The sequence below is a fragment of the Salvelinus fontinalis genome, chromosome 35 (assembly GCF_029448725.1).
Source record: "Salvelinus fontinalis isolate EN_2023a chromosome 35, ASM2944872v1, whole genome shotgun sequence".
Classification (NCBI taxonomy): Eukaryota; Metazoa; Chordata; class Actinopteri; order Salmoniformes; family Salmonidae; genus Salvelinus; species Salvelinus fontinalis.
In genome coordinates, this window is record NC_074699.1 from 36841044 (window position 1) to 36866233 (window position 25190).

Below are 25190 nucleotides of genomic sequence, written 5' to 3' on the forward strand. Positions count from 1 at the left end.
ATTACTACAGTACTGAAGACTAGACTGATAGAGTTTAGACATGGTGACTGGTGGCTACAACTCTACCAACACACACAGTAACTGGTATTACTACAGTACTGAAGACTGATAGAGTTTAGACATGGTGACTGGTGGCTACAACTCTACCAACACACACAGTAACTGGTATTACTACAGTACTGAAGACTAGACTGATAGAGTTTAGACATGGTGACTGGTGGCTACAACTCTACCAACACACACAGTAACTGGTATTACTACAGTACTGAAGACTGATAGAGTTTAGACATGGTGACTGGTGGCTACAACTCTACCAACACACACAGTAACTGGTATTACTACAGTACTGAAGACTGATAGAGTTTAGACATGGTGACTGGTGGCTACAACTCTACCAACACACACAGTAACTGGTATTACTACAGTACTGAAGACTAGACTGATAGAGTTTAGACATGGTGACTGGTGGCTACAACTCTACCAACACACACAGTAACTGGTATTACTACAGTACTGAAGACTGATAGAGTTTAGACATGGTGACTGGTGGCTACAACTCTACCAACACACACAGTAACTGGTATTACTACAGTACTGAAGACTGATAGAGTTTAGACATGGTGACTGGTGGCTACAACTCTACCAACACACACAGTAACTGGTATTACTACAGTACTGAAGACTGATAGAGTTTAGACATGGTGACTGGTGGCTACAACTCTACCAACACACACAGTAACTGGTATTACTACAGTGCTGAAGACTGATAGAGTTTAGACATGGTGACTGGTGGCTACAACTCTACCAACACACACAGTAACTGGTATTACTACAGTACTGAAGACTGATAGAGTTTAGACATGGTGACTGGTGGCTACAACTCTACCAACACACACAGTAACTGGTATTACTACAGTACTGAAGACTGATAGAGTTTAGACATGGTGACTGGTGGCTACAACTCTACCAACACACACAGTAACTGGTATTACTACAGTACTGAAGACTAGACTGATAGAGTTTAGACATGGTGACTGGTGGCTACAACTCTACCAACACACACAGTAACTGGTATTACTACAGTACTGAAGACTAGACTGATAGAGTTTAGACATGGTGACTGGTGGTTACAACTCTACCAACACACACAGTAACTGGTATTACTACAGTACTGAAGACTGATAGAGTTTAGACATGGTGACTGGTGGCTACAACTCTACCAACACACACAGTAACTGGTATTACTACAGTACTGAAGACTGATAGAGTTTAGACATGGTGACTGGTGGCTACAACTCTACCAACACACACAGTAACTGGTATTACTACAGTACTGAAGACTGATAGAGTTTAGACATGGTGACTGGTGGCTACAACTCTACCAACACACACAGTAACTGGTATTACTACAGTACTGAAGACTGATAGAGTTTAGACATGGTGACTGGTGACTACAACTCTACCAACACACACAGTAACTGGTATTACTACAGTACTGAAGACTGATAGAGTTTAGACATGGTGACTGGTGGCTACAACTCTACCAACACACACAGTAACTGGTATTACTACAGTACTGAAGACTAGACTGATAGAGTTTAGACATGGTGACTGGTGGCTACAACTCTACCAACACACACAGTAACTGGTATTACTACAGTACTGAAGACTGGTAGAGTTTAGACATGGTGACTGGTGACTACAACTCTACCAACACACACAGTAACTGGTATTACTACAGTACTGAAGACTGATAGAGTTTAGACATGGTGACTGGTGGCTACAACTCTACCAACACACACAGTAACTGGTATTACTACAGTACTGAAGACTGATAGAGTTTAGACATGGTGACTGGTGACTACAACTCTACCAACACACACAGTAACTGGTATTACTACAGTACTGAAGACTGGTAGAGTTTAGACATGGTGACTGGTGGCTACAACTCTACCAACACACACAGTAACTGGTATTACTACAGTACTGAAGACTGATAGAGTTTAGACATGGTGACTGGTGGCTACAACTCTACCAACACACACAGTAACTGGTATTACTACAGTACTGAAGACTAGACTGATAGAGTTTAGACATGGTGACTGGTGGCTACAACTCTACCAACACACACAGTAACTGGTATTACTACAGTACTGAAGACTAGACTGATAGAGTTTAGACATGGTGACTGGAGGCTACAACTCTACCAACACACACAGTAACTGGTATTACTACAGTACTGAAGACTGATAGAGTTTAGACATGGTGACTGGTGGCTACAACTCTACCAACACACACAGTAACTGGTATTACTACAGTACTGAAGACTAGACTGATAGAGTTTAGACATGGTGACTGGTGACTACAACTCTACCAACACACACAGTAACTGGTATTACTACAGTACTGAAGACTGATAGAGTTTAGACATATTGACTGGTGACTACAACTCTACCAACACACACAGTAACTGGTATTACTACAGTACTGAAGACTGATAGAGTTTAGACATGGTGACTGGTGGCTACAACTCTACCAACACACACAGTAACTGGTATTACTACAGTACTGAAGACTGATAGAGTTTAGACATGGTGACTGGTGGCTACAACTCTACCAACACACACAGTAACTGGTATTACTACAGTACTGAAGACTGGTAGAGTTTAGACATGGTGACTGGTGGCTACAACTCTACCAACACACACAGTAACTGGTATTACTACAGTACTGAAGACTGATAGAGTTTAGACATGGTGACTGGTGGCTACAACTCTACCAACACACACAGTAACTGGTATTACTACAGTACTGAAGACTGGTAGAGTTTAGACATGGTGACTGGTGGCTACAACTCTACCAACACACACAGTAACTGGTATTACTACAGTACTGAAGACTAGACTGATAGAGTTTAGACATGGTGACTGGTGACTACAACTCTACCAACACACACAGTAACTGGTATTACTACAGTACTGAAGACTGATAGAGATTAGACATGGTGACTGGTGGCTACAACTCTACCAACACACACAGTAACTGGTATTACTACAGTACTGAAGACTGATAGAGTTTAGACATGGTGACTGGTGGCTACAACTCTACCAACACACACAGTAACTGGTATTACTACAGTACTGAAGACTGATAGAGTTTAGACATGGTGACTGGTGGCTACAACTCTACCAACACACACAGTAACTGGTATTACTACAGTACTGAAGACTAGACTGATAGAGTTTAGACATGGTGACTGGTGGCTACAACTCTACCAACACACACAGTAACTGGTATTACTACAGTACTGAAGACTAGACTGATAGAGTTTAGACATGGTGACTGGTGGCTACAACTCTACCAACACACACAGTAACTGGTATTACTACAGTACTGAAGACTGATAGAGTTTAGACATGGTGACTGGTGGCTACAACTCTACCAACACACACAGTAACTGGTATTACTACAGTACTGAAGACTGATAGAGTTTAGACATGGTGACTGGTGGCTACAACTCTACCAACACACACAGTAACTGGTATTACTACAGTACTGAAGACTGATAGAGTTTAGACATGGTGACTGGTGGCTACAACTCTACCAACACACACAGTAACTGGTATTACTACAGTACTGAAGACTGATAGAGTTTAGACATGGTGACTGGTGGCTACAACTCTACCAACACACACAGTAACTGGTATTACTACAGTACTGAAGACTGATAGAGTTTAGACATGGTGACTGGTGGCTACAACTCTACCAACACACACAGTAACTGGTATTACTACAGTACTGAAGACTAGACTGATAGAGTTTAGACATGGTGACTGGTGGCTACAACTCTACCAACACACACAGTAACTGGTATTACTACAGTACTGAAGACTAGACTGGTAGAGTTTAGACATGGTGACTGGTGGCTACAACTCTACCAACACACACAGTAACTGGTATTACTACAGTACTGAAGACTGATAGAGTTTAGACATATTGACTGTTGGCTACAACTCTACCAACACACACAGTAACTGGTATTACTACAGTACTGAAGACTGATAGAGTTTAGACATGGTGACTGGTGGCTACAACTCTACCAACACACACAGTAACCGGTATTACTACAGTACTGAAGACTAGACTGATAGAGTTTAGACATGGTGACTGGTGACTACAACTCTACCAACACACACAGTAACTGGTATTACTACAGTACTGAAGACTGATAGAGTTTAGACATGGTGACTGGTGGCTACAACTCTACCAACACACACAGTAACTGGTATTACTACAGTACTGAAGACTGATAGAGTTTAGACATGGTGACTGGTGGCTACAACTCTACCAACACACAAAGTAACTGGTATTACTACAGTACTGAAGACTGATAGAGATTAGACATGGTGACTGGTGGCTACAACTCTACCAACACACACAGTAACTGGTATTACTACAGTACTGAAGACTGGTAGAGTTTAGACATGGTGACTGGTGGTTACAACTCTACCAACACACACAGTAACTGGTCTAACTACAGTACTGAAGACTAGACTGATAGAGTTTAGACATGGTGACTGGTGGCTACAACTCTACCAACACACACAGTAACTGGTATTACTACAGTACTGAAGACTAGACTGATAGAGTTTAGACATGGTGACTGGTGGCTACAACTCTACCAACACACACAGTAACTGGTATTACTACAGTACTGAAGACTGATAGAGTTTAGACATGGTGACTGGTGGCTACAACTCTACCAACACACACAGTAACTGGTATTACTACAGTACTGAAGACTAGACTGATAGAGTTTAGACATGGTGACTGGTGACTACAACTCTACCAACACACACAGTAACTGGTATTACTACAGTACTGAAGACTGATAGAGTTTAGACATGGTGACTGGTGACTACAACTCTACCAACACACACAGTAACTGGTATTACTACAGTACTGAAGACTGATAGAGTTTAGACATGGTGACTGGTGGCTACAACTCTACCAACACACACAGTAACTGGTATTACTACAGTACTGAAGACTGATAGAGTTTAGACATGGTGACTGGTGATTACAACTCTACCAACACACACAGTAACTGGTATTACTACAGTACTGAAGACTGATAGAGTTTAGACATGGTGACTGGTGACTACAACTCTACCAACACACACAGTAACTGGTATTACTACAGTACTGAAGACTAGACTGATAGAGTTTAGACATGGTGACTGGTGACTACAACTCTACCAACACACACAGTAACTGGTATTACTACAGTAATGAAGACTGATAGAGTTTAGACATGGTGACTGGTGGCTACAACTCTACCAACACACACAGTAACTGGTATTACTACAGTACTGAAGACTGATAGAGTTTAGACATGGTGACTGGTGGCTACAACTCTACCAACACACACAGTAACTGGTATTACTACAGTACTGAAGACTGGTAGAGTTTAGACATGGTGACTGGTGGCTACAACTCTACCAACACACACAGTAACTGGTATTACTACAGTACTGAAGACTGATAGAGTTTAGACATGGTGACTGGTGGCTACAACTCTACCAACACACACAGTAACTGGTATTACTACAGTACTGAAGACTGGTAGAGTTTAGACATGGTGACTGGTGACTACAACTCTACCAACACACACAGTAACTGGTATTACTACAGTACTGAAGACTGATAGAGTTTAGACATGGTGACTGGTGGCTACAACTCTACCAACACACACAGTAACTGGTATTACTACAGTACTGAAGACTAGACTGATAGAGTTTAGACATGGTGACTGGTGGCTACAACTCTACCAACACACACAGTAACTGGTATTACTACAGTACTGAAGACTGGTAGAGTTTAGACATGGTGACTGGTGGCTACAACTCTACCAACACACACAGTAACTGGTATTACTACAGTACTGAAGACTGATAGAGTTTAGACATGGTGACTGGAGGTGACACATAATCATACTGCATATTGTAGATATTATCAATTATCTATTGTGTTATTACTGCTGTACCACAAGACTGTTACAGTTAGACATAGTGACAGATCAGGATCAATACATACAGTTAGACATAGTGACAGATCAGGATCAATACATACAGTTAGACATAGTGACTCTGAGAGGAGGATCAATACATACAGTTAGACATAGTGACGGATCAGGATCAATACATACAGTTAGACATAGTGACTCTGAGATCAGGATCAATACATACAGTTAGACATAGTGACAGATCAGGATCAATACATACAGTTAGACATAGTGACTCTGAGAGGAGGATCAATACATACAGTTAGACATAGTGACAGATCAGGATCAATACATACATATTGCATATTTTAGTTGCTGTTGGATAAGACTCTTATCAAATCCACTTTTATTGGTCACATGGTTAACAGATTTTATTGCGAGTGAAGCGAAACGCTTGTGCAATTTTATCAGCAAGTGAAGCGGTTTGAAGTTGAAGTTGAAAAGGTACAGATACTGTGTGTCTTAGTTCAAGGACTATAAGTGAATTACCTAAAGCTCTGATGGTAAACTGGTCAGAATACATGGAACGTATTGAGCTGCTCCCATCGTCTACCACAGGAGGCTGGTGAGAGGGGAGGACGGCTCATTATAATGTCCGGAACGGAGCAAATGGAACGTATTGAGCTGCTCCCATCGTCTACCACAGGAGGCTGGTGAGAGGGGAGGACGGCTCATTATAATGTCCGGAACGGAGCAAATGGAACGGCATCCAACGCCTGCTTGATGTATCTGTTACCGTTCAACCTCTTCCGCTCCAGTCATTAGAACTGTTCTCCCCAATGAAGGTACCCCCAACCTCCTGTGAGGTAAACACATTACCAGGTGTCCCAGAGCTGCCAGTAAGCATGTCATTACACACTGTGTGGTATTACCAGGTGTCCCAGAGCTGGCAGTAAGCATGTCATTACACACTGTGTGGTATTACCAGGTGTCCCAGAGCTGGCAGTAAGCATGTCATTACACACTGTGTGGTATTACCAGGTGTCCCAGAGCTGGCAGTAAGCATGTCATTACACACTGTGTGGTATTACCAGGTGTCCCAGAGCTGCCAGTAAGCATGTCATTACACACTGTGTGGTATTACCAGGTGTCCCAGAGCTGGCAGTAAGCATGTCATTACACACTGTGTGGTATTACCAGGTGTCCCAGAGCTGGCAGTAAGCATGTCATTACACACTGTGTGGTATTACCAGGTGTCCCAGAGCTGGCAGTAAGCATGTCATTACACACTGTGTGGTATTACCAGGTGTCCCAGAGCTGCCAGTAAGCATGTCATTACACACTGTGTGGTATTACCAGGTGTCCCAGAGCTGCCAGTAAGCATGTCATTACACACTGTGTGGTATTACCAGGTGTCCCAGAGCTGCCAGTAAGCATGTCATTACACACTGTGTGGTATTACCAGGTGTCCCAGAGCTGGCAGTAAGCATGTCATTACACACTGTGTGGTATTACCAGGTGTCCCAGAGCTGCCAGTAAGCATGTCATTACACACTGTGTGGTATTACCAGGTGTCCCAGAGCTGCCAGTAAGCATGTCATTACACACTGTGTGGTATTACCAGGTGTCCCAGAGCTGCCAGTAAGCATGTCATTACACACTGTGTGGTATTACCAGGTGTCCCAGAGCTGGCAGTAAGCATGTCATTACACACTGTGTGGTATTACCAGGTGTCCCAGAGCTGGCAGTAAGCATGTCATTACACACTGTGTGGTATTACCAGGTGTCCCAGAGCTGCCAGTAAGCATGTCATTACACACTGTGTGGTATTACCAGGTGTCCCAGAGCTGCCAGTAAGCATGTCATTACACACTGTGTGGTATTACCAGGTGTCCCAGAGCTGCCAGTAAGCATGTCATTACACACTGTGTGGTATTACCAGGTGTCCCAGAGCTGCCAGTAAGCATGTCATTACACACTGTGTGGTATTACCAGGTGTCCCAGAGCTGGCAGTAAGCATGTCATTACACACTGTGTGGTATTACCAGGTGTCCCAGAGCTGCCAGTAAGCATGTCATTACACACTGTGTGGTATTACCAGGTGTCCCAGAGGAGAGCTGGCAGTAAGCATGTCATTACACACTGTGTGGTATTACCAGGTGTCCCAGAGCTGGCAGTAAGCATGTCATTACACACTGTGTGGTATTACCAGGTGTCCCAGAGCTGGCAGTAAGCATGTCATTACACACTGTGTGGTATTACCAGGTGTCCCAGAGCTGCCAGTAAGCATGTCATTACACACTGTGTGGTATTACCAGGTGTCCCAGAGGAGAGCTGGCAGTAAGCATGTCATTACACACTGTGTGGTATTACCAGGTGTCCCAGAGCTGCCAGTAAGCATGTCATTACACACTGTGTGGTATTACCAGGTGTCCCAGAGCTGGCAGTAAGCATGTCATTACACACTGTGTGGTATTACCAGGTGTCCCAGAGCTGGCAGTAAGCATGTCATTACACACTGTGTGGTATTACCAGGTGTCCCAGAGCTGCCAGTAAGCATGTCATTACACACTGTGTGGTATTACCAGGTGTCCCAGAGCTGCCAGTAAGCATGTCATTACACACTGTGTGGTATTACCAGGTGTCCCAGAGCTGGCAGTAAGCATGTCATTACACACTGTGTGGTATTACCAGGTGTCCCAGAGCTGGCAGTAAGCATGTCATTACACACTGTGTGGTATTACCAGGTGTCCCAGAGCTGCCAGTAAGCATGTCATTACACACTGTGTGGTATTACCAGGTGTCCCAGAGCTGCCAGTAAGCATGTCATTACACACTGTGTGGTATTACCAGGTGTCCCAGAGCTGCCAGTAAGCATGTCATTACACACTGTGTGGTATTACCAGGTGTCCCAGAGCTGGCAGTAAGCATGTCATTACACACTGTGTGGTATTACCAGGTGTCCCAGAGCTGGCAGTAAGCATGTCATTACACACTGTGTGGTATTACCAGGTGTCCCAGAGCTGCCAGTAAGCATGTCATTACACACTGTGTGGTATTACCAGGTGTCCCAGAGCTGGCAGTAAGCATGTCATTACACACTGTGTGGTATTACCAGGTGTCCCAGAGCTGGCAGTAAGCATGTCATTACACACTGTGTGGTATTACCAGGTGTCCCAGAGCTGGCAGTAAGCATGTCATTACACACTGTGTGGTATTACCAGGTGTCCCAGAGCTGGCAGTAAGCATGTCATTACACACTGTGTGGTATTACCAGGTGTCCCAGAGCTGCCAGTAAGCATGTCATTACACACTGTGTGGTATTACCAGGTGTCCCAGAGCTGGCAGTAAGCATGTCGTTACACACTGTGTGGTATTACCAGGTGTCCCAGAGCTGGCAGTAAGCATGTCATTACACACTGTGTGGTATTACCAGGTGTCCCAGAGCTGGCAGTAAGCATGTCATTACACACTGTGTGGTATTACCAGGTGTCCCAGAGCTGGCAGTAAGCATGTCATTACACACTGTGTGGTATTACCAGGTGTCCCAGAGCTGGCAGTAAGCATGTCATTACACACTGTGTGGTATTACCAGGTGTCCCAGAGCTGCCAGTAAGCATGTCATTACACACTGTGTGGTATTACCAGGTGTCCCAGAGCTGGCAGTAAGCATGTCATTACACACTGTGTGGTATTACCAGGTGTCCCAGAGCTGCCAGTAAGCATGTCATTACACACTGTGTGGTATTACCAGGTGTCCCAGAGCTGCCAGTAAGCATGTCATTACACACTGTGTGGTATTACCAGGTGTCCCAGAGCTGCCAGTAAGCATGTCATTACACACTGTGTGGTATTACCAGGTGTCCCAGAGCTGGCAGTAAGCATGTCATTACACACTGTGTGGTATTACCAGGTGTCCCAGAGCTGGCAGTAAGCATGTCATTACACACTGTGTGGTATTACCAGGTGTCCCAGAGCTGGCAGTAAGCATGTCATTACACACTGTGTGGTATTACCAGGTGTCCCAGAGGAGAGCTGGCAGTAAGCATGTCATTACACACTGTGTGGTATTACCAGGTGTCCCAGAGGAGAGCTGGCAGTAAGCATGTCATTACACACTGTGTGGTATTACCAGGTGTCCCAGAGCTGCCAGTAAGCATGTCATTACACACTGTGTGGTATTACCAGGTGTCCCAGAGCTGGCAGTAAGCATGTCATTACACACTGTGTGGTATTACCAGGTGTCCCAGAGCTGCCAGTAAGCATGTCATTACACACTGTGTGGTATTACCAGGTGTCCCAGAGCTGCCAGTAAGCATGTCATTACACACTGTGTGGTATTACCAGGTGTCCCAGAGCTGCCAGTAAGCATGTCATTACACACTGTGTGGTATTACCAGGTGTCCCAGAGCTGGCAGTAAGCATGTCATTACACACTGTGTGGTATTACCAGGTGCCCCAGAGCTGGCAGTAAGCATGTCATTACACACTGTGTGGTATTACCAGGTGTCCCAGAGCTGGCAGTAAGCATGTCATTACACACTGTGTGGTATTACCAGGTGTCCCAGAGCTGGCAGTAAGCATGTCATTACACACTGTGTGGTATTACCAGGTGTCCCAGAGCTGGCAGTAAGCATGTCATTACACACTGTGTGGTATTACCAGGTGTCCCAGAGCTGGCAGTAAGCATGTCATTACACACTGTGTGGTATTACCAGGTGTCCCAGAGCTGCCAGTAAGCATGTCATTACACACTGTGTGGTATTACCAGGTGTCCCAGAGCTGCCAGTAAGCATGTCATTACACACTGTGTGGTATTACCAGGTGTCCCAGAGCTGCCAGTAAGCATGTCATTACACACTGTGTGGTATTACCAGGTGTCCCAGAGCTGGCAGTAAGCATGTCATTACACACTGTGTGGTATTACCAGGTGTCCCAGAGGAGAGCTGGCAGTAAGCATGTCATTACACACTGTGTGGTATTACCAGGTGTCCCAGAGGAGAGCTGGCAGTAAGCATGTCATTACACACTGTGTGGTATTACCAGGTGTCCCAGAGCTGGCAGTAAGCATGTCATTACACACTGTGTGGTATTACCAGGTGTCCCAGAGCTGGCAGTAAGCATGTCATTACACACTGTGTGGTATTACCAGGTGTCCCAGAGCTGCCAGTAAGCATGTCATTACACACTGTGTGGTATTACCAGGTGTCCCAGAGCTGGCAGTAAGCATGTCATTACACACTGTGTGGTATTACCAGGTGTCCCAGAGCTGGCAGTAAGCATGTCATTACACACTGTGTGGTATTACCAGGTGTCCCAGAGCTGCCAGTAAGCATGTCATTACACACTGTGTGGTATTACCAGGTGTCCCAGAGCTGCCAGTAAGCATGTCATTACACACTGTGTGGTATTACCAGGTGTCCCAGAGGAGAGCTGGCAGTAAGCATGTCATTACACACTGTGTGGTATTACCAGGTGTCCCAGAGCTGCCAGTAAGCATGTCATTACACACTGTGTAAATGACTAATAAGAGTTTGATTTGACGACAGTAATTCATCATGAATCAACACTCTGTTTTACAGGGTTCAATTCATCCTTGGATCAACGTCAACAACTTAGTTCAACTGATTAAAAGTCCGTGACTCAAGTCCCTGTAAAGGCCAAAGTTCAGTTGAGTATTAAATATTACTTAATGTAAATGCACCTATTTTTCCATCTTGTTCAGAGTTGATGTGTAACCTTGGTTTTTACCTGTCCATTGTGGTACAAGCAGTTCAATCAATTCCTCGACAAATTACACTGGTTCAATAACATTCATTATTACACTGGTTCAATAACATTCATTAATACACTGGTTCAATAACATTAAATAAAACACTGGTTCAATAACATGAAATAATACACTGGTTCAATAACATGAAATAATACACTGGTTCAATAACATTAATTATTACACGGGTTCAATAACATTAATTATTACTCTGCTCAGGGACACAGACGCTCCTATACAGAGCAGTTGGGGTTTAAACTTCTTCGGGATCGGTGTCCCTTCCACGGGACGGTTGAGCTAACGTAGGCTAATGCGATTAGCATGAGGTTGTAAGTAACAAGAACATTTCCCAGGACATAGACATAGTCCCTTCCACGGGACGGTTGAGCTAACGTAGGCTAATGTGATTAGCATGAGGTTGTTAGTAACAAGAACATTTCCCAGGACATAGACATATCTGATATGGGCAGAAAGATTAAATTCTTGTTAATCTACCTGCACTGTCCAATTTACAGTAGCTATTACAGTGAAAGAATACCATGCTATTGTTTGAGGAGAGTGCACAGTTATGAACATGAAAATTAATTAATAAACAAATTAGGCACATTTGATACAACATTTTGAACAAAAATACAATGGTTCATTGGATCAGTATAAAACTTTGCACATACACTGCTGCCATCTAGTGGCCAAAATCTAAATTGCACCTGGGCTGGAATAATACATTATGGCCTTTCTCTTGCATTTCAAAGATGATGGTAGAAAAAAATACAAAAGACCGGTTGGGTTTTTCTTTGTATTATCTTTTACCAGATCTATTGTGTTATATTCTACTACATTCCTTTCACATATTATCTTTTACCAGATCTATTGTGTTATATTCTACTACATTCCTTTCACATATTATCTTTTACCAGATCTATTGTGTTATATTCTACTACATTCCTTTCACATATTATCTTTTACCAGATCTATTGTGTTACATTCTACTACATTCCTTTCACATATTATCTTTTACCAGATCTATTGTGTTATATTCTACTACATTCCTTTCACATTTCCATAAACCTCAAAGTGTTTCCTTTGAAATGGTACCAAGAATATGCATATCCTTGCTTCAGGTCCTAAATGCAGTTAGATTTGGGTATGTCATTTTAGGCAAGAATTGAAAAAAAAGGGGCGGATCCTTTTAAGGGCCTCGCTCAGGGACACATCGGCAGATTTATCACCTAATCGGCTCGGGGATTCAAACCATTGTAGCCAAATGGAGACATCTAAACAAAGGAAGCCTTAACCAGGTTTCTAAGTATCATTACAGATTCAGTGCAGGCAGTGTACAAGCACAACTCTGCTTGGCGAATACAACAGAAACGTTTCACTTGAATGACATCCACTCTGAGGGGTGGCAAGGTGCATGATGGGTTCAAAGACATTTAGAACTTTCAATCAGTTCTAAAAAGAACAATGTCACGACCTCTGCCGAAGTCGGTTCCTCTCCTTGTTCGGGCGGTGTTCGGCGGTCGACGTCACCGGTCTTCTAGCCATCGGCGATCCATTTTTCATGTTCCATTTGTTTTGTCTTGTTTTCACACACACCTGGTTTCAATTCCCTAATTACATGTTGTATATTTTCCCTCTGTTTCCCCCCATGTCCTTGTCGGGAATTGTTTATTTGTAAGTACTCTATGTGTTACTGGTGCGCTACGGGTTTTGTACCCATGTGTTTGTTTGTTTTGTATGCCGTTAGTTTTATATATTAACCTGCTTCGGCTATTCACCAAGTTCTGCTCTCCTGCGTTTGACCTCCCTGCCACCAGTTACACACCCTTTACACACAACGAGCTCCCAAATTCATAGATTGACTTCAGACAAATTGAATAGGTTGATCAAACAACCCAAAGCTTTACCAATCAATAACAGCAGTTCAGATGAACAACAGAAACAATGCCAGTGAAGTGTTTACAGTGTATTTTATGCTGGTATCATTACAGATTACGGCTGTGTGGGAGATTATGTCAATGGATCAGATTAACTGGAATGATATTCATTCTGATGCAAAAATAACAACCGGAAAGCCACGCCCCCCCAATCAGCCACACCTCCAACTCTTCTAATAAGCTGCCGCCACTATTCAATGCGGATGAGCATGAGGTGATGAAAGCAATTTAGAAGCTTCATTCAATCAAACAAATCACATTCATCTGTCAAATTTGTTATTTGATTTCAGACAAATAGACTAGGTTTATTTATTTCACCTTTATTTAACTTAAGTCAGTTAAGAACAAATTCTTATTTTCAATGACGGTCTAGGAACAGTGGGTTAACTGCCTTGTTCAGGGGCAGAACGACAGATTTGTACCTTGTCAGCTAGGGGATTCGATCTTGCAACCTTTCGGTTACTAGTCCAACGCTCTAACCACTAGGCTACCTGCCGCAGTTTAACAAACCACTAGGCTACCTGCCACCCCTCCACTCTAACCACTAGGCTACCTGCCGCAGTTTAACAAACCACTAGGCTACCTGCCACCCCTCCACTCTAACCACTAGGCTACCTGCCGCCGTTTAACTAACCAAAACGTAATTTTCAATCATTCCAATCAGTTGAAGCACTTCAGATGAACAACAGTGTCGTCCCACTTTATACAGTGTTACATCTGACACTGTTTTTAAGGTATACGTGGCTTGTAAATGATGATTCATGTTTTGCTTACTTTTTCACCGGGGGACTGGTCCCTTCTGTATATTCACTCCTGTAGAAGCCTCCCAGGTCATCAGCCAGTTCTCCTATAAACTCCGTGTACAGCTCATACTGTCTCCCCGCCATCAGGTTACTATTCAGCTGGATCACTAGGAACTGAGTAGGAACCTCCAGCCAGCTTTTCTTTATGGTGGGAGCAGTAGCTCCATCCCGGCTAATCAGGCTGAGCAGAGTCAGGTTCAGCTTGTTACAGTGGATGAGGATCACATCGGTGTCCTTCTCACACTGGAACACCACAGCTGACTGTCCTGTGAAGATGTAGAGGCCAGTAGAGGCGTTGACAACCAGTCGAGGCCAGAGGGTGATGTTGTAGGAGACGGGAGACAGCGAGTCAGGCAGTCTGTAGTTTTCCCAGGGGTCTTTAGGAGTGGAGGGAGTAGTGGAGGGGTTCACTGCCTCCTGGATCTTGTCCTTCTCCTGGCTATAGACCACTGACAGGGCGATGATGGTGGCCACCACTCCAGTCCCCACGATCACACCAACTATCGCCAAAGTCTTGCTGATGAAGAACCCCTTCCCCATGTCTGTAACAAACTGATATCTGTCTCTCTGAGGGTAGTGTAGTGACTGACTGACAGATAGACAGAAAGACAGAAAGATGGACCCAGAGGGGAATGTGTTTGTTATTTATGCCCTCTGAGAAACTCCCACAATACACCAGGTTAATAGTTGATCCCCCAGCCCGGGACAACCTGAGAGTTCTGGTCAATAGTCATAAAGATGGGTGGATAACAGATTGCTGACAAACTGTGGTACTTTATCCTTCCTGTTTCGGGATGGAAGGTCTTTCCCTGTAAAAAGTGTTGAGGTCAATGCCTCCACATTGACTCTGTACCGGTACCCCCTGTATATAGCCTCCACATTGACTCTGTACCGGTACCCCCTGTATATAGCCTCCACATTGACTCTGTACCGGTACCCCCTGTATATAGCCTCCACATTGACTCTGTACCGGTACCCCCTGTATATAGCCTCCACATTGACTCTGTACCGGTACCCCCTGTATATAGCCTCCACATTGACTCTGTACCGTAACACCCTGTATATAGCCTCCACATTGACTCTGTACCGTAACACCCTGTATATAGCCTCCACATTGACTCTGTACCGTAACACCATGTATATAGCCTCCACATTGACTCGGTACCGTAACACCCTGTATATAGCCTCCACATTGACTCTGTACCGTAACACCCTGTATATAGCCTCCACATTGACTCTGTAACGGTACCCCCTGTATATAGCCTCCACATTGACTCTGTACCAATATACCCTGTATATAACCTCCTCATTGACTCTGTACCGGTACCCCCTGTATTTAGCCTCCATATTGACTCTGTACCGGTACCAACTGTATGTAGCCTCCACATTGACTCTGTACAGGTACCCCCTGTATATAGCCTCCACATTGACTCTGTACCGGTACCCCCTGTATATAGACTCCACACTGACTCTGTACCGGTACCCCCTGTATATAGCCTCCACATTGACTCTATACCGGTACCCCCTGTATATAGCCTCCACATTGACTCTGTACCGGTGCCCCCTGTATATAGCCTCCACATTGACTCTGTACCGGTACCCCCTGTATATAGCCTCCACATTGACTCTGTACCGGTGCCCCCTATATATAGCCTCCACATTGACTCTGTACCGTAACACCCTGTATATAGCCTCCACATTGACTCTGTACCGTAACACCCTGTATTTAGCCTCCACATTGACTCTGTACCGTAACACCCTGTATATAGCCTCCACATTGACTCTGTACCGGTACCCCCTGTATATAGCCTCCACATTGACTCTGTACCGTAACACCCTGTATATAGCCTCCACATTGACTCTGTACCGTAACACCCTGTATATAGCCTCCACATTGACTCTGTACCGTAACACCCTGTATATAGCCTCCACATTGACTCTGCACCGTAACACCCTGTATATAGCCTCCACATTGACTCTGTACCGATATAACCTGTATATAACCTCCTCATTGACTCTGTACCGGTACCCCCTGTATTTAGCCTCCATATTGACTCTGTACCGGTACCAACTGTATATAGCCTCCACATTGACTCTGTACAGGTACCCCCTGTATATAGCCTCCACATTGACTCTGTACCGTAACACCCTGTATATAGACTCCACACTGACTCTGTACCGGTACCCCCTGTATATAGCCTCCACATTGACTCTGTACCGGTACCCCCTGTATATAGCCTCCACATTGACTCTGTACCGTAACACCCTGTATATAGCCTCCACATTGACTCTGTACCGAAACACCCTGTATATAGCCTCCACATTGACTATGTATCGGTACCCCCTGTATATAGCCTCCACATTGACTCTGTACCGTAACACCCTGTATATAGCCTCCACATTGACTCTGTACCGTAACACCCTGTATATAGCCTCCACATTGACTCTGTACCGTAACACCCTGTATATAGCCTCCACATTGACTCTGTACCGGTACCCCCTGTATATAGCCTCCACATTGACTCTGTACCGGTACCCCCTGTATATAGCCTCCACATTGACTCTGTACCGGTACCCCCTGTATATAGCCTCCACATTGACTCTGTACCGTAACACCCTGTATATAGCCTCCACATTGACTCTGTACCGGTACCCCCTGTATATAGCCTCCACATTGACTCTGTACCGTATATAGCCTCCACATTGACTCTGTACCGTAACACCCTGTATATAGCCTCCACATTGACTCTGTACCGTAACACCCTGTATATAGCCTCCACATTGACTCTGTACCGGTACCCCCTGTATATAGCCTCCACATTGACTCTGTACCGTATATAGCCTCCACATTGACTCTGTACCGTAACACCCTGTATATAGCCTCCACATTGACTCTGTACCGTAACACCCTGTATATAGCCTCCACATTAACTCTGTACTGTAACACCCTGTATATAGCCTCCACATTGACTCTGTACCGTAACACCCTGTATATAGCCTCCACATTGACTCTGTACCGTAACACCCTGTATATAGCCTCCACATTGACTCTGTACCGGTACCCCCTGTATATAGCCTCCACATTGACTCTGTACCGGTACCCCCTGTATATAGCCTCCACATTGACTCTGTACCGTAACACCCTGTATATAGCCTCCACATTGACTCTGTACCGTAACACCCTGTATATAGCCTCCACATTGACTCTGTACCGGTACCCCCTGTATATAGCCTCCATATTGACTCTGTACCGTATATAGCCTCCACATTGACTCTGTACCGGTACCCCCTGTATATAGCCTCCACATTGACTCTGTACCGTAACACCCTGTATATAGCCTCCACATTAACTCTGTACTGTAACACCCTGTATATAGCCTCCACATTGACTCTGTACCGTAACACCCTGTATACAGCCTCCACATTGACTCTGTACCGTAACACCCTGTATATAGCCTCCACATTGACTCTGTACCGTAACACCCTGTATATAGCCTCCACATTGACTCTGTACCGTAACACCCTGTATATAGCCTCCACATTGACTCTGTACCGTAACACCCTGTATATAGCCTCCACATTGACTCTGTACCGTAACACCCTGTATATAGCCTCCACATTGACTCTGTACCGGTACCCCCTGTATATAGCCTCCACATTGACTCTGTACCGGTACCCCCTGTATATAGCCTCCACATTGACTCTGTACCGGTACCCCCTGTATATAGCCTCCACATTGACTCTGTACCGTAACACCCTGTATATAGCCTCCACATTGACTCTGTACCGTAACACCCTGTATATAGCCTCCACATTGACTCTCTACCGTAACACCCTGTATATAGCCTCGCTATTGTTATTTTACTGCTGCTCTTTAATTATTACTATTATTAAATGTGTATCTATTTTTTTACTAAACACTTATTTTTCTGAACTGCATTGTTGGTTAAGGGCTATAAGTCAGCATTTCACTGTAAGTCAGCATTTCACTGTAAGTCAGCATTTCACTGTAAGTCAGCATTTCCCTGTAAGTCAGCATTTCACTGTAAGTCAGCATTTCACTGTAAGTCAGCATTTCACTGTAAGTCAGCATTTCCCTATAAGTCAGCATTTCACTGTAAGTCAGCATTTCACTGTAAGTCAGCATTTCACTGTAAGTCAGCATTTCACTGTAAGTCAGCATTTCACTGTAAGTCAGCATTTCACTGTAAGTCAGCATTTCCCTGTAAGTCAGCATTTCCCTGTAAGTCAGCATTTCCCTGTAAGTCAGCATTTCACTGTAAGTCAGCATTTCACTGTAAGTCAGCATTTCACTGTAAGTCAGCATTTCACTGTAAGTCAGCATTTCACTGTAAGTCAGCATTTCCCTGTAAGTCAGCATTTCCCTGTAAGTCAGCATTTCACTGTAAGTCAGCATTTCCCTGTAAGTCAGCATTTCACTGTAAGTCAGCATTTCACTGTAAGTCAGCATTTCACTGTAAGTCAGCATTTCACTGTAAGTCAGCATTTCACTGTAAGTCAGCATTTCACTGTAAGTCAGCATTTCACTGTAAGTCAGCATTTCACTGTAAGTCAGGATTTCACTGTAAGTCAGCATTTCACTGTAAGTCAGCATTTCACTGTAAGTCAGCATTTCCCTGTAAGTCAGCATTTCCCTGTAAGTCAGCATTTCCCTGTAAGTCAGCATTTCACTGTAAGTCAGCATTTCACTGTAAGTCAGCATTTCACTGTAAGTCAGCATTTCACTGTAAGTCAGCATTTCACTGTAAGTCAGCATTTCACTGTAAGTCAGCATTTCACTGTAAGTCAGCATTTCACTGTAAGTCAGCATTTCACTGTAAGTCTGTTGTATTCGGCGCATGTGACAAATAGAATTTGATTTGGATTTGATTAACAACCATAAGCTATTTTCTGTAATTGGCCATTAACTTGTAAATATTGATCGTTGTGAGTTAATTTTGCTGTATTAATGAAGACAAATTAGCTAAAATGAAGACGTTTTCAGATATATGATCATTATTTCAACTGGCTAGCCAGCTAACAAGCCATTAGTTATCTAGCGAACAAACTAGAAACTAAAGTTGCTTTTAGTTGCCTGGTTTGCTAGATTGATATATAGGAAATTCATGTTTAAACGGGTGTGTCTATTGGTGTCCTGCCATCCATCACCCACTCCTGTCATCCATCACCCACTCCTACCATCCATCACCCACTCCTACCATCCATCACCCACTCCTACCATCCATCACTCACTCCTACCATCCATCACCCACTCCTACCATCCATCACCCACTCCTGCCATCCATCACCCACTCCTGCCATCCATCACCCACTCCTGTCATCCATCACCCACTCCTGCCATCCATCACCCACTCCTGCCATCCATCACCCACTCCTGCCATCCATCACCCACTCCTGTCATCCATCACCCACTCCTACCATCCATCACCCACTCCTACCATCCATCACCCACTCCTGCCATCCATCACCCACTCCTGCCATCCATCACCCACTCCTGCCATCCATCACCCACTCCTGTCATCCATCACCCACTCCTACCATCCATCACCCACACCATCACCCACTCCTACCATCCATCACCCACTCCTACCATCCATCACCCACTCCTGCCATCCATCACCCACTCCTACCATCCATCACCCACACCATCACCAACTCCTACCATCCATCACCCACTCCTGCCATCCATCACCCACTCCTACCATCCATCACCCACTCCTACCATCCATCACCCACTCCTGCCATCCATCACCCACTCCTACCATCCATCACCCACACCATCACCCACTCCTGCCATCCATCACCCACTCCTGCCATCCATCACCCACTCCTGCCATCCATCACCCACTCCTGTCATCCATCACCCACTCCTGCCATCCATCACCCACTCCTGCCATCCATCACCCACTCCTGCCATCCATCACACACTCCATCACCCACTCCTACCATCCATCACCCACTCCTACCATCCATCACCCACTCCTACCATCCATCACCCACTCCTACCATCCATCACCCACTCCTACCATCCATCACCCACTCCTGCCATCCATCACCCACACCATCACCCACTCCTACCTTCCATCACCCACTCCTGTCATCCATCACCCACTCCTACCATCCATCACCCACTCCTGCCATCCATCACCCACTCCTACCATCCATCACCCACTCCTGCCATCCATCACCCACTCCTGCCATCCATCACCCACTCCTGCCATCCATCACCCACACCATCACCCACTCCTACCATCCATCACCCACTCCTACCATCCATCACCCACTCCTGCCATCCATCACCCACACCATCACCCACTCCTGCCATCCATCACCCACTCCTGCCATCCATCACCCACTCCTGCCATCCATCACCCACTCCTGTCATCCATCACCCACTCCTACCATCCATCACTCACTCCTACCATCCATCACCCACTCCTACCATCCATCACCCACTCCTACCATCCATCACCCACTCCTACCATCCATCACCCACTCCTGCCATCCATCACCCACTCCTGCCATCCATCACCCACTCCTACCATCCATCACCCACTCCTGCCATCCATCACCCACTCCTACCATCCATCACCCACACCATCACCCACTCCTGCCATCCATCACCCACTCCTACCATCCATCGCCCACTCCTGCCATCCATCACCCACTCCTGCCATCCATCACCCACTCCTACCATCCATCACCCACTCCTGCCATCCATCACCCACTCCTGCCATCCATCACCCACTCCTACCATCCATCACCCACTCCTACCATCCATCACCCACTCCTGCCATCCATCACCCACTCCTGCCATCCATCACCCACTCCTGCCATCCATCACCCACTCCTGCCATCCATCACCCACTCCTACCATCCATCACCCACTCCTGCCATCCATCACCCACACCATCACCCACTCCATCACCCACTCCTGCCATCCATCACCCACTCCTGCCATCCATCACCCACTCCTACCATCCATCACCCACTCCTACCATCCATCACCCACTCCTGCCATCCATCACCCACACCATCACCCACTCCATCACCCACTCCTGCCATCCATCACCCACTCCTACCATCCATCACCCACTCCTACCATCCATCACCCACTCCTACCATCCACCACCCACTCCTACCATCCATCACCCACTCCTACCATCCATCACCCACTCCTGCCATCCATCACCCACACCATCACCCACTCCATCACCCACTCCTGCCATCCATCACCCACTCCTACCATCCATCACCCACTCCTGCCATCCATCACCCACACCATCACCCACTCCTACCATCCATCACCCACTCCTGCCATCCATCACCCACTCCTGCCATCCATCACCCACACCATCACCCACTCCTGCCATCCATCACCCACTCCTACCATCCATCACCCACTCCATCACCCACTCCTACCATCCATCACCCACTCCTGCCATCCATCACCCACTCCTGCCATCCATCACCCACTCCATCACCCACTCCTACCATCCATCACCCACTCCTGCCATCCATCACCCACTCCTGCCATCCATCACCCACACCTACCATCCATCACCCACTCCTGCCATCCATCACCCACTCCTACCATCCATCACCCACTCCTACCATCCATCACCCACTCCTACCATCCATCACCCACTCCTGCCATCCATCACCCACTCCTACCATCCATCACCCACTCCTGCCATCCATCACCCACTTCTGTCATCCATCACCCACTCCTACCATCCATCACCCACTCCTACCATCCATCACCCACACCATCACCCACTCCTGCCATCCATCACCCACTCCTACCATCCATCACCCACTCCTACCATCCATCACCCACTCCTACCATCCATCACCCACTCCTACCATCCATCACCCACTCCTACCATCCACCACCCACTCCTGTCATCCATCACCCACTCCTACCATCCATCACCCACTCCTGCCATCCATCACCCACACCATCACCCACTCCTGCCATCCATCACCCACTCCTGCCATCCATCACTCACTCCTGTCATCCATCACCCACTCCTACCATCCATCACCTACTCCTGCCATCCATCACCCACTCCTGCCATCCATCACCCACTCCTACCATCCATCACCCACTCCTACCATCCATCACCCACTCCTACCATCCATCACCCACTCCTACCATCCTTCACCCACTCCTACCATCCATCACCCACTCCTACCATCCATCACCCACTCCTACCATCCATCACCCACTCCTACCATCCATCACCCACTCCTACCATCCATCACCCACTCCTACCATCCATCACCCACTCCTGCCATCCATCACCCACTCCTACCATCCATCACCCACTCCCACCATCCATCACCCACTCCTACCATCCATCACCCACTCCCACCATCCATCACCCACTCCTGCCATCCATCACCCACTCCTACCATCCATCACCCACTCCTACCATCCATCACCCACTCCTACCATCCATCACCCACTCCTACCATCCATCACCCACTCCTACCATCCATCACCCACTCCTACCATCCATCACCCACTCCTACCATCCATCACCCACTCCTGCCATCCATCACCCACTCCTACCATCCATCACCCACTCCTGCCATCCATCACCCACTCCTGCCATCCATCACCCACTCCTACCATCCATCACCTACTCCTACCATCCATCACCCACTCCTACCATCCATCACCCACTCCTGCCATCCATCACCCACTCCTACCCTCCATCACCCACTCCTACCATCCATCACCTACTCCTACCATCCATCACCCACTCCTGCCATCCATCACCCACTCCTACCATCCATCACCCACTCCTACCATCCATCACCCACTCCTACCATCCATCACCCACTCCTGCTATCCATCACTCACTCCTGCCATCCATCACCCACTCCTACCATCCATCACCTACTCCTACCATCCATCACCCACTCCTACCATCCATCACCCACTCCTGCCATCCATCACCCACTCCTACCATCCATCACCCACTCCTACCATCCATCACCTACTCCTACCATCCATCACCCACTCCTGCTATCCATCACTCACTCCTACCATCCATCACCCACTCCTGCCATCCATCACCCACTCCTGCCATCCATCACCCACTCCTACCATCCATCACCCACTCCTACCATCCATCACCCACACCATCACCCACTCCTACCATCCATCACCCACTCCTACCATCCATCACCCACTCCTGTCATCCATCACCCACTCCATCACCCACTCCTACCATCCATCACCCACTTCTACCATCCATCACCCACTCCTACCATCCATCACCCACTCCTACCATCCATCACCCACTCCTGTCATCCATCACCCACTCCATCACCCACTCCTACCATCCATCACCCACTCCATCACCCACTCCTACCATCCATCACCCACTCCTACCATCCATCACCCACTCCTACCATCCATCACCCACTCCTGCCATCCATCACCCACTCCTACCATCCATCACCCACTCCTACCATCCATCACCCACTCCTACCATCCATCACCCACTCCTGCCATCCATCACCCACTCCTACCATCCATCACCCACTCCTACCATCCATCACCCACTCCTACCATCCATCACCCACACCATCACCCACTCCTACCATCCATCACCCACTCCTACCATCCATCACCCACTCCTGCCATCCATCACCCACTCCTGCCATCCATCACCCACTCCTGCCATCCATCACTCACTCCTACCATCCATCACCCACTCCTACCATCCATCACCCACTCCTACCATCCATCACCCACTCCTACCATCCATCACCCACTCCTACCATCCATCACCCACTCCTGCCATCCATCACCCACTCCTACCATCCATCACCCACTCCTGCCATCCATCACCCACTCCTACCATCCATCACCCACTCCTACCATCCATCACCCACTCCTACCATCCATCACCCACTCCTACCATCCATCACCCACTCCTGTCATCCATCACCCACTCCTACCATCCATCACCCACTCCTACCATCCATCACCCACTCCTGCCATCCATCACCCACTCCTGCCATCCATCACCCACTCCTACCATCCATCACCCACTCCTGCCATCCATCACCCACTCCTACCATCCATCACCCACTCCTGCCATCCATCACCCACTCCTGCCATCCATCACCCACTCCTACCATCCATCACCCACTCCTGCCATCCATCACCCACTCCTGCCATCCATCACCCACTCCTGCCATCCATCACCCACTCCTACCATCCATCACCCACACCATCACCCACTCCTACCATCCATCACCCACTCCTACCATCCATCACCCACTCCTGCCATCCATCACCCACTCCTACCATCCATCACCCACACCATCACCCACTCCTACCATCCATCACCCACTCCTACCATCCATCACCCACTCCTACCATCCATCACCCACTCCTGCCATCCATCACCCACTCCTACCATCCATCACCCACTCCTGCCATCCATCACCCACTCCTACCATCCATCACCCACACCATCACCCACTCCTGCCATCCATCACCCACTCCTACCATCCATCACCCACTCCTACCATCCATCACCCACTCCTACCATCCATCACCCACTCCTACCATCCATCACCCACTCCTACCATCCATCACCCACTCCTACCATCCATCACCCACTCCTGCC

General features: G+C 46.8%; 1 protein-coding gene across 1 annotated transcript in view; it reads right to left on the reverse strand.

The window, feature by feature from the left end:
• Positions 1-15108, reverse strand: part of LOC129834799 (aminopeptidase N-like) — a 97315-nt gene extending 82207 nt beyond the window's left edge. The window contains exon 1 of the mRNA XM_055900085.1: positions 14486-15108. Coding sequence (XP_055756060.1) covers positions 14486-15054 — 569 coding nt within the window. The 5' untranslated portion in view covers positions 15055-15108. The remainder of the gene's footprint in view (positions 1-14485) is intronic.
• Between the last annotated feature and the right edge of the window lie 10082 nt (positions 15109-25190).